Source organism: Rattus rattus, chromosome 6, assembly GCF_011064425.1.
Source record: "Rattus rattus isolate New Zealand chromosome 6, Rrattus_CSIRO_v1, whole genome shotgun sequence".
Taxonomy (NCBI): Eukaryota; Metazoa; Chordata; class Mammalia; order Rodentia; family Muridae; genus Rattus; species Rattus rattus.
In genome coordinates this window covers 18,744,770-18,756,615 of record NC_046159.1, presented here as the reverse complement: position 1 = coordinate 18,756,615, position 11,846 = coordinate 18,744,770, and the positions used below count along the sequence as shown (strand labels likewise).

Here is an 11,846-nt window from a genome sequence, read left to right as displayed (position 1 = left end):
CCTTCCTGGCAGGCTTACTCATTCCCTTAGAATCTCCCTTCCGGAATGACTGAATTTTACACTGGCTTGATGGCCTGCCCACGTACTTGATTCTGAAATCCCTGCTATTGCACAAGAAAAGGGCCCTTTTGGGTAGGTTTCCAGATTCCTGGAGGACTGGATGACCTTGAATGGGCTCAGGCACATTCTTCCACCCAGCCCACACATAAAGTGCCCCTCCTCCAAACCTTCCTTTTCAGATTCCCACAGCAGGGGATGTATTCCCCCTTCCCCAAACTTCCAAGCTGTCAGAAATTCTCCCTCTTCCTTAGGACACTGGTATGTAGTATAGTCTTTCTGGCCTTAAATAACACTGTGGCCTCAGGGAACAATTTTGGTCCTAGTGTTGGATATTGTATCCCAGGTTTTTTTCTGTAGGGTGGGGCTGTGAGATTTATCCCACCTGCAAAACCATCTACAGTTTTAGTTCATAATAAATAACGAGAACAGGACATTGACGATTTCTACTTAAAACTGCATCCTCTCCATTTTGAAAAAAATATATATTTTATTCTTTAACTCTCTTCCCCTCTAATTAAAAAAAAAAACATTTTTTTTTAATTTGTATGGTGCTTTTCCTGTATGTCTGTGTGCAATACGTGCATGGCTGGTTTCCACAGAGGTGAGAAGAAGGTGTTGAATCCCCTGGAAGCAGACTTAGACAATTGTGAGCCACCATGTGAGTGTTGGAAATGAACTAAGTGTCTTTCTACAAGGGCAGTAAGTGCCTTCCACTGCTTAGCCATGATTCCACCCCCACCATAATATTGTTGTTTAGGAATAAAATAGCGAATTTCTTGAAGTACAGAGTTCCCAGTTATTGCTAGATCAAGGGCCTGGTGTCAGCCTGAGGATCTCAGGCCAAGCTCCTCCTCCTACCAGCTGTGATGATTGGAAACACTGTTCTGGGAGGTAGGGGACAAGCTGAAGAGGAGGGAGATCTAACCATGCCTCCCTTGACTCCTACTCAATGCTGTCCAGTGCACACCTACAGGATGTTCCCCCACACCTCTCCAGGACCCTTACACAGAATGAAGAACAGACCTCCTTGAGGCAGAGTCGCAGCTGTGATCCGTCTGCTGCCTCTGCCTCTGCCTCTGAGTCATTGTCAGGTTCCATCAGGTCAAGAATTCCTCACAGTAAGTCAGAGCACCTGTTGTTGTGGGTACAAAAGTAAAGATTTCCTTTGCTCCTCAGACTTTTTTTTTTTTTTTTTTTTTATGGGATAAAAATGGCAATCTGGTCTTCACAGCAGTGGCCAAGGTCCATAAAGCTGAATTCAGTGAAAGTCACTCTCTCTGCTGTCTGCAGACCAGGCTCTCTCAAGGCACCACAGCTTCTTTAACCTTTGACTTCCTCTGACTAATGCCCAAAGAGAAAGCTCATGAGTAACAAATACTATTGTTTCTCAGATAAGCCAGGTGCTTCTGAGGGTCTAGGGTCTAGATGGCCACCAGAGGGCCTTAAGAGAGCCTGTGACTAATAACATATAAAATGGTAAAATTCTAAAATGGCCGGTTTTTCATCTTCTGCCAGTGGCGGCCCCTGCTGGTGAGCAAATCCAAACAATTCACAGCCAGAGCAGGATGTGGTGTTTTGATTGACACATTAAAATTAATGATCATGCTCTTGGGTCATTGTGATGACTATTTTCAAAATCCCTTGGGCTGGCTTTAGACATAGTGTCCATTATCGTGAGCAGTCTTCATCCTACTGTGCCTTTGAACCCCAGATCTGATACAAATTTATAGAAAATATCGTGTCCTCCCTCTCTACTCCTCCAGCCCCTGGTAAGTGATGTGTTTACTTGTTTGTGTGTTGTAACACTGTTTACAGTAGTCAGTGCTTGGGACACACTAATGGGTTTCTCTACTGATGTCATAAGCCAATTCAAGCTGAATGAAAAGTAGAAAGGCATATTTATTTCACAACAGCTCCAGGGCAAGTTCACCAGTCTCAAGGGACAGGACAGAAGAAGTCCTGCCCAGGCTGTGACAAGGAAGTTTGTGTATAGATTGTAAGTGAAGGAAAATGACCTGTCTGCCACAGCTGGGCTTATGCCCAAGTGAGGTCCCCTAGGCAGGGGAGAAGGTTGCTATAGCTGCCAGGAAAGCTGAGCTGGGCTTTTGGTGCCATAGCTGGACTGTGGGAGGGGGAGGGTGTCTGCCAAGTCAGAGACTCCAATGAAACATGCATCAGCATCTATCAGTGGATGAGTGTGGAAAAATTTCGAACTCATATACAATGTAATGTTATGCATTAATAAGATACGATTGGGCGGTGTCTTTTGTGAGAACTTAGGTGCACCTGGGTGACATGCTGAGACAGATTAGTCAGGCACTGAAATTCCAACATTGTTCTTCCTAGAGGAGATCACTAAAATCAGACAGGAGCTTACACTATTTTCTTGAATTCAGAAAGATTTTTTTAAAGCATGATGCAGAAGTAGAAATCACAATGAAACCACTCCTTCACAATATGAAGGGGTTTAGAAATCTCCCAAGATGTGCTTTCTGTAGGGAGTGTGAGGAGATCAGAGGAGCGCTCACAGGGGAAACTCCATTGCTCACAGCAACTCATGGCTGAGAAATGCTGGAGCTGGAAGTGAGCACATGAGAAGTTCTTATGCCGTCTTTAAATACTTTTTATAACTATTAGGAATGAATTGTGAGAGTTCTGTGTGGATCCAAATTCCAAAGGCCGCACACAGTTCAGTCCTTAAAGCCTTCTCATCCTAAGTGTCCTTTTTCTTGGTTGTTAATGTAATAGAAGCTTCCTGGTGTTTTAGGCCTATGAAAATGAGCAAAATGCAATGACTGAAGTCAGTGGAAGTTTTCTAAAAGGTATAATTTGAACTTAGTAAAATTAATACACTTGTATACTTTTCCCTCAATTTTGAAAACAGAGAATCATACATTTATCATGAAAATATATAGAGGCTGGAGAGTTGGCTCAACCATTGAGAGCATTTATTGCTCCTACAGAGGACTGGGGTTTCATACCCAGCACCCATATGGTGGCTCACATACCCAACCCTAACTCTAATTCCAGGGATTCAACATACTTTTCTGAGCTCCACTAACACTAGGCATGCATGGAGTATACTATACATACATACATACATACATACATACATACATACATACATACACACACACACACATACATACATTCATACATGCATGCATACATACATACATACATGCATATACGCATACAGGCCAAAAAAGCATTCTTACACATAAAATAAATAAGACTAAAACAATAATATTAAAAGTATATACAGACCCCCTACCCTACCCTACTCTCCCCATTGTCTGTTGGAGACTCACTCACTGCTCCCCTGCTGCAGCCTTAAGTACTCACCGTTTCAGATTCCATACAATGGATCCATGAAGCAGAGAATCCTGCCTCAGTTCCTTCATCTTGTCAGAGCAACCTCCTCTGCTCATCACTCACAGTGCAGTGCCTAGCAGTAGCCTGTCAGGAACAAGCACTTCGGGCTAGATGCTGAGAGACCGTATCCACAGCACCACTGACACAGAACTATGCTGTGAATTCAGAATTTCTCAAGAATCTCACCAGCAAATATTATACAGAGAGGTTATGGAAAACTCACAGAAACTTCTAGAGAAGTGAGAGGAGGAAGCAAGTAATGGCAGTTGAGGGTCTCTGTTCAAAGGTAACTGCAAGGGGACCACATCCTGTAGCTCTCTGACCTCGAGTTTGCATAAGCTTGCTGGCTGGCTTAGTATACAGTCATTTTTGGTTAGGAGCCTATGGGACATTTGTCCTGTTAAAGTGGCATGAGAAAAGGCACACACAGGCATGTGGTCTGAGTTGTTCCTTGTGTTGAGAGAAGGTTTATCTTGTCATCAGCTTGGAGATATTTCAATGGTCACAAATGTGTCATTTTTACCAGGACCCTTAAGCTGCTGCAAACAGTCACATAAAGATTTCTTAAAATTTAAATGCAGGCTGTACTTTCTAGCGTGGGCACATGTTGGCAGGATGAGAGTGTATCATATTTTACACTTACAAACTGCTTTGTAGTAGCTGCACAGTTTTGCCTCAAAAAGGTGTTAGATCTATTTCAACATCTACATCACCATCAATGTTTAACCATCTTGCTAGCACAGTCATTTTGCTCTTTTATCTGAGTTCATTTTTGCCCAAGCCAAGTTCACAAACATTCTCACTTACCTTCCTAAAAAAATGAAATGACTTTATGATATTAAGCTTTGTGCTTGGGTCTGTAAGTCCACAGATGGACTGTAGTAGTCTTGTTTCTTCCCTTTTTTAGCAGTCAGTCAGCAGGTTGTTTCAGTGGCACATACTGGAGCGATGTCACCCTTTCCCTGCTTAAAAATCATTCATCTGTTAAGTGTCTATTGCCTACACGTGTCTGATGTCATTCTGGAGTCCTGTTTTCTGCTGTCTTGTTTCAATGCCTACTCTCTTGATAGCACCAGGCTGATTAGGCTCTGTGATCTTTCTGATTTTGACCTACTCCTTTTCAGAATCATGTTTGAATATTCTGTTGTCTTTTTAATTTTCACAGTACTTTTCATGTAACTTTGTGTAATTACATTTTTTTCTGAAGGCAGTCACTCCCCAGGAACATATAAACTTGTTCAGGAATTGTTGACATATGAAGAATATGGAGAGTTCTCAGATCATTATGTGTTTACAGCTGCCTTGATTTCGTTTTTCTTTCATTTTCCAAATGTAACGTGAATAAGTGTTTGGCCTGCATAGACAAGTATTGATCATGTGTATACCTAATGTCCACCAAGGTCAGGAAAAGGTGTCAGATTTCCAGAATGTTGAATTATAGATGTGTGGGAGTTGTTATATGGGTGCTAGAATTGAACCCAGGTCCTCTCTAATAACAACAGGTTAACAAGTTAAATCTTAACCACTGAGCCAACTTTCCTATCTTTATTTCTTCATGGCTTTACATGTAGTCTTTCTTATGCTGATTATGAACATCCCATTTTTATATTTGTAATTTTATGGTTTTTTTGTCATTACTGTAAAGAGTGCTAAGATATTAATTTCCACTTGACAGGAAAATATAACTCATTTTTACCAGTGATGCCCCATCGTACAGCTTTGTAAACTCATTTTTTACATCCAGTAGTCTTTGGCAGATGGATTAGAATTCTTATGTAGATAGAACCATGTCATCTGTGAGGAGAAAGAGTTTCACCAGTTTCTGAGAAGTGTAAAGCTTCTTTCGTTCTTTAAGAAACTCCTTTTAGAAATGACACCCTTCATAATAGACCCAAATAATATAAAGTACCTCGGTGTGACTTTAACCAAACAAGTAAAATATCTGTACAATAAGAACTTCAAGACTCTGAAGAAAGAAATTGAAGAAGACCTCAGAAGATGGAAAGATCTCCCATGCTCATGGATTGGCAAGATTAATATAGTAAAAATGGCCATTTTACCAAAAGCGATCTACAGATTCAATGCAATCCCCATCAAAATACCAATCCAATTCTTCAAAGAGTTAGACAGAACAATTTGCAAATTCATCTGGAATAACAAAAAACCCAGGATAGCTAAAACTATCCTCAACAATAAAAGGACTTCAGGGGGAATCACTATCCCTGAACTCAAGCAGTATTACAGAGCAATAGTGATAAATACTGCATGGTATTGGTACAGAGACAGACACATAGACCAATGGAACAGAATTGAAGACCCAGAAATGAACCCACACACTTATGGGCACTTGATTTTTGACAAAGGAGCCAAAACCATCCTATGGAAAAAAAGAGCATTTTCAGCAAATGGTGCTGGTTCAACTGGAGGTCAACATGTAGAAGAATGCAGATCGATCCATGCTTATCACCCTGTAGAAAGCTTAAGTCGAAGTGGATCAAGGACCTCCACATCAAACCAGATAAACTCAAACTAATAGAAGAAAAAGTGGGAAAGCAACTCAAACACATGGGCACTGGAAAAAATTTCCTGAACAAAACACCAATGGCTTATGCTCTAAGATCAAGAATTGACAAATGGGATCTCATAAAACTGCAAAGCTTCTGTAAGGCAAAGGACACTGTGGTTAGGACAAAACGGCAACCAACAGATTGGGAAAAGATCTTTACCAATCCTACAACAGATAGAGGCCTTATATCCAAAATATACAAAGAACTCAAGAAGTTAGACCGCAGGGAGACAAATAACCCTATTAAAAATGGGGTTCAGAACTAAACAAAGAATTCACAGCTGAGGAATGCCAAAAGACTGAGAAACACCAAAAGAAATGTTCAACATCTTTAGTCATAAGGAAATGCAAATCAAAACAACCCTGAGATTTCACCTCACACCAGTGAGAATGGCTAAGATCAAAAACTCAGGTGACAGCAAATGCTGGCGAGGATGTGGAGAAAGAGGAACACTCCTCCATTGTTGGTGGGATTGCAGACTGGTACAACCATTCTGGAAATCAGTCTGGAGGTTCCTCAGAAAATTGGACATTGAACTGCCTGATGATCCAGCTATACCTCTTTTGGGCATATACCCAAAAGATGCCCCAACATATAAAAAAGACACGTGCTCCACTATGTTCATAGCAGCCTTATTTATAATAACCAGAAGCTGGAAAGAACCCAGATGCCCTTCAACAGAGGAATGGATACAGAAAATGTGGTACATCTACACAATGGGATATTACTCAGCTATCAAAAACAATGACTTTATGAAATTCGTAGGCAAATGGTTGGAACTGGAAAATATCATCCTGAGTGAGGTAACCCAATTACAGAAAAGCACACATGGTATGCACTCATTGATAAGTGGCTATTAGCCCAAATGCTTGAATTACCCTAGATGCCTAGAACACATGAAACTCAAGATCAAAATGTGAATTCTTCACTCCTTCTTTAAAAGGGGAACAAGAATACCCTTGGCAGGGAATAGAGAGGAAAAGATTAAAACAGAGACAGAAGGAACACCCATTCAGAGCCTGCCCCACATGTGTCCCATACATATACAGCCACCCAATTAGGCAAGATGGTTGAAGCAAAGAAGTGCAGGCTGACAGGAACCGGATGTAGATCTCTCCTGAGAGACACAGCCAGAATACAGCAAATACAGAGGTGAATGCCAGCAGCAAACCACTGAACTGAGAACAGGACCCCCGTTGAAGGAATCAGAGAAAGAACTGGAAAGCTTGAAGGGGCTCGAGACCCCATATGAACAACAATGCCAAGCAACCAGAGCTTCCAGGGACTAAGCCACTACCTAAAGACTATACATGGACTGACCCTGGACTCTGACCTCATAGATAGCATTGAATATCCTAGCAAGATCACCAGTGTAAGGAGAAGCCCTGGGTCCTGCTAAGACTGAACCCCCAGTGAACGTGATTGTTGGGAGAAGACAGCAATGTGGGGAGGATGGCGAGGGGAACACCCATAAAGAAGGGGAGGGGGAGAGGTTAGGGGAATGTTGGCCCATAAACTGGGAAAGGGAATAACACTCGAAATGTAAATAAGAAATATAAGTTAATAAAAATAAATAAATAAATAAATAAATAAATAAATAAATGAAAATTCTTTTCATGTACTCCTTTCATGTTTCCCTGCATGTTTGTGCATCTCACGAATACCCAGGGCCTGCAGAAGCCAGAAGAGGCAATGGATCCCCGGAACTGGAGTTGTTCAGTGTTGTTAGCTACCTTATGGGTCGTAGGCCTTGAACCCAGGTTCTCTGGAAGAGGTGCAGCGATCTTCACAGCTGAGCCATTCTCCAGATACCTGACCCTATTTCTTTGTCCTGGTGAGGACCTCCTGGCAAAAGTCTACCTGGAGTAATGAGCAGACATCCGACTCTTGCTCCTGATCACTGGGATACATTCATAATTGCACCACTGAGAATGAAGCTGACTGAAGTTGGACTTGGTCTTGTTGTTAATGGATAACTTTTGTAGATTGAGGAAGGTCCTTGCATTTCCATTTTTCACCTGATCTTGCTGTGTTTATTGAGGTATTTCTAGTTTCCCCTCTTTTCTGATTTCATTAATATGACTAATAACATCAATGTTTATTTCTAGTGTTCCCATAATTCCTTCTAACCAGGGCGCTTTTCACGGATGTATATCCAGAGTTTAGTTGTTTGCATTTCACTGGGATCTCTACTCCCTCTATTATTGAACTTTCACTATTCATCCAGAGTTCAATCACCAGAAGAGTCCCTGGCAGAAGCTCTATTTCCATCCTCTCTAGACTTCTTTCTATCAGGGACATTCTTTGTAGATCAGGGCCTCCTCTAAAAGGATTGGTGGAAGCCTTCCAGGAATTTAGGCAATTGTTAAGCAGGATTTGTGGTGAATTTATTTTATTTTCCTTAAGAAATTCTTAAAATTGTCATTTTAATACTCATATGTTACAGGTAAAATGCTCCAAAGAAAGTTTCTCAGAATCGTCTCCCCTGAGTCTCCTGCTAAGCTAACCTGTTACTATCGAGTAGTGATCATTATCCTCACTGTAGCTGTAGTTGCTCTTTCTGTTGCTTTGTCAGGTGAGTGACTCACTCTCCAAATCCTGCGTCCCTCTGTCCACATCCACATTGTCAGTTATACTCACTGAGCACTGTGAGCTAGGCATTGTGGGAAGGGCTCCAGAGAAAACACCTGGAAGTTCCTGTTCTCTGGGAACTTAGGTTCCAGCAGGAAGATGCAGTGAAGGAACAGCACAGGCTGTGGTGTGCACAGGAGGCCAGGCTCAGCCTCCCTGGGAAGCTGACATCCAGCAGGCTGTAGGCACTGATGCAGGGGACATGGTACACCTGGGGGAACTGTCCAAGGCAGAGAATCATGAGAGGAAATCTCAAAAGGTGAGGGCAGAGAAGAGTATTATGGCCAGAAAGATACAGTGCCTCCCACCATGACCCATGGGTTTAGTAATCAGGCTCAATTGCATTTTGAAAGTATTAAATGGAAAGTTTCTGAAGTAATAAATTTATAGGATTTTAGTACCACAGTATTCAGCATACTGTAATTAAAATCTTGCTCTGTCCTCTTATGTATGTGAATGATCCTTTAGTGCAACGTGTCCACACTGTATACACTACATTATACAAAATCCTCACTGCTCTCCCAATTAGTAGGCTGGCTGTCAATAGTTGTCCATCCAGAGTGCTTGTTGCTGTAGCCATCCCTGTGTAGTAAACAGTCATCCAAAGCTCAGGAAGTGAGGCTATTGTAGAAATGCATTTCCTGGGAGCCCTACTGTCAGTGAGCACCTGAGAGAGAACGGGACACAGGCCTAAGGTGGGAGACTTTAGATAAAGTCCTATCATGCTCAGGAGAGGATTTTTAGGGATCACTTAGGAAAGCTACAATCAAATTCACACCTCACAGCAGAGCTCAGGAGGATATTTCATATGCCTGACCACATGCTTGTTATAATTCATTGTATTGTCTAAATTTTAGTAAAAAAGACAGCACAGATCTCAACCATAAATACCAGTGCCACTTGCCCGGGAAACTGGATTGGAGTTGGAAATAAATGTTTTTATTTTAACGAAACACCAAGTAATTGGAAATTGAGCCAGACCCTCTGTATGGAACAAGAGGCCGAATTAGCACGATTTGACAACCAGGAGGAGTTGGTAAGAAGGGGGCAGAGATTGGTTTGTCTGTTTGTTCTGTTGAATATTTTCCTGCCTTGAGATGAGAGTTATAGAAGGACGGATCCCATCCCATGCACATGGAGACATGGGACACGTGTGAGTGCGTTTCATTTGCTGATTTTTGACTTCTGACTGGAGCCCTAATACATTCAAGAAACATTCTCTCACACAGTGCTCATAGTCAGCTGGAAGATTAGATCTGCCTTTTTTTCTGGGATACCGCATGGTCATGGGTGTTTTCCTGTAATCTGATACATGTTCTATACAGAAGGAGACAACTGCTAATAACTGCAGTGGGAGGTTAACCCAGAACTCTCCTGGCCACACAGGAACATGTTGTTACATTGGGTACTTTAGTTCCAATGAGGTTCTTTAGAATTACAGATGTCAAGTGGATCCACTGACCACTGGTGACTAGTACAGCTCCAAATCTGTGCCCCTCAGTTCCTCCCTCCTGTTATCTCTAGAGGAAGCTGTGGAGTGGAGAGATTCCAGGATCATCTGAAACAGAGACACATGCATTCTCGGCTTTTTGTGTTTTATGACAGAATTTCCTAAGGAGACACAAAGGGAGTTTTGATTACTGGATTGGCCTGCACAGAGAGTCATCAGCGCACCCTTGGAAGTGGACAGACAACACTGAGTATAACAACTTGTATGTTTCACAATGTTTTTTTCTTCTACTGTGTTCATGTATTGTGTGTTTGTGTGTTTGTGTGTGTGTGTGTGTGTGTGTGTGTGTGTGTGTGTGTGTGTGTGTGTTGTGGCTGAAGGATGAAAGTCAGTGTCACATACTGGGAAGATAGAAAAGAATGAACCCTTGGGCTGGAGGCATGCCCTGAGCATAGGTTGTGTGCCTCATTCAATGGCCAATCCCTAGCAAACTCCACCTCCTTACAAATTAAATCAACTGTATGCTCTTCCATTTATTTGCCATCAACTTGAAGTATTTACATAGTGTTATTCCACTCCAAATATTTAGAATAAATATCTGGGTAGATGTTGTCTGCTATTACCACTTGGAAACATTTCCCTGGTGATAAGTGCCCTTGTTTGATGTCCACAGGCATGTGAAGGGCCAAAGGCTCTAAAACCCTAGAAAGCCACTTCAGAACTGCAAACCTGATTATTATCAGTCGTCTCTTTGCATGATTGTGCTTGTTTTCAGAAGCAGAGACTCCAGGGGCATTGAGAATCTCCCCTAAGTTCTTGTCATCAAAGTGCATTGGGGACAGCTCTTGAATGTGAGCACAGCCATTTTGAACAGACCCATTTCACTGGAATATAAAACACAGAACCAGCTACCTCCATAAGACCTTTCAGCAGTTTACTAAGTGGTGCATTTTCTTCCACTTTTATGCATCTGTAGAAAAATAGTTTGAGAGAGCACTGAAAATCAGCCTTGTGTTCCACCCACTGCTGCCGTTCACATGAACGTGACAGCAAATATTGTACACACATTACAGGAGTAAACATGGATGAGTGACAGACGTGTCCTGATCAAGTGAAACCCTGATGATGTATAAATTTCTAGGTGCAAAGTTAGTGTGTGTACTGGGCTTCTGATCCATATTGTAAATAAGTGGAGAAGATGAGAGAGAGACGATTGCAATGCAATGGCAGACTCTGTAGAAATGTTTTTCTTTCTTTCTTTTTTTTTTCAGAGTTTCTATTGGAGGAGTTGAAAACCATGGTTTCCTGAGTGACAATGGGATCAGCAGTAGCAGGGAGTACATAAAACGGAATTGGATTTGTAGCAAGCCCAACAGCTACACCTCACAGTGCCAGTAGTTTTGTGTGCAGGGTAGAGAGTTTGTCCTAAGAATCCTGAGGAACACAGAACATGTAATCTACAGTTCCTACTTCACTAATGATATTATCAAAATCAGTGAATAATGCATGGTGACATCAAAGATGATAATACTCTATGAGGACTATTCATATGTGTGTTTGAGACAGGGGTTTGGGAGGAGATGTTCAGAAGGTGAGGAAATTGAATATAGGTGTGTAGCAACGGGAGATGGGGAACTAGGAGTAGCCAACAGAAAGTCCCATATGCCAGGAATGGCTCCCAGGACCCATTGGGGATGAGATTAGCTGAAATACCCAAGGGAAGAGAGAACCTGTGGAGACCATATCCAGACGTTAGGCACAAC

General features: G+C 41.9%; 1 protein-coding gene across 1 annotated transcript; it reads left to right on the top strand.

Moving 5' to 3' along the window:
• Positions 1-1,009: 1,009 nt before the first annotated feature.
• LOC116903200 (C-type lectin domain family 2 member D2-like) lies at positions 1,010-11,481 on the top strand. Its single transcript, XM_032905577.1, has 5 exons — positions 1,010-1,178; positions 8,449-8,577; positions 9,491-9,669; positions 10,239-10,345; positions 11,355-11,481. The coding sequence occupies exons 1-5, from the start codon at positions 1,010-1,012 to the stop codon at positions 11,479-11,481; spliced, it is 711 nt and encodes a 236-aa protein (XP_032761468.1).
• The last annotated feature ends 365 nt before the right edge of the window (positions 11,482-11,846 follow it).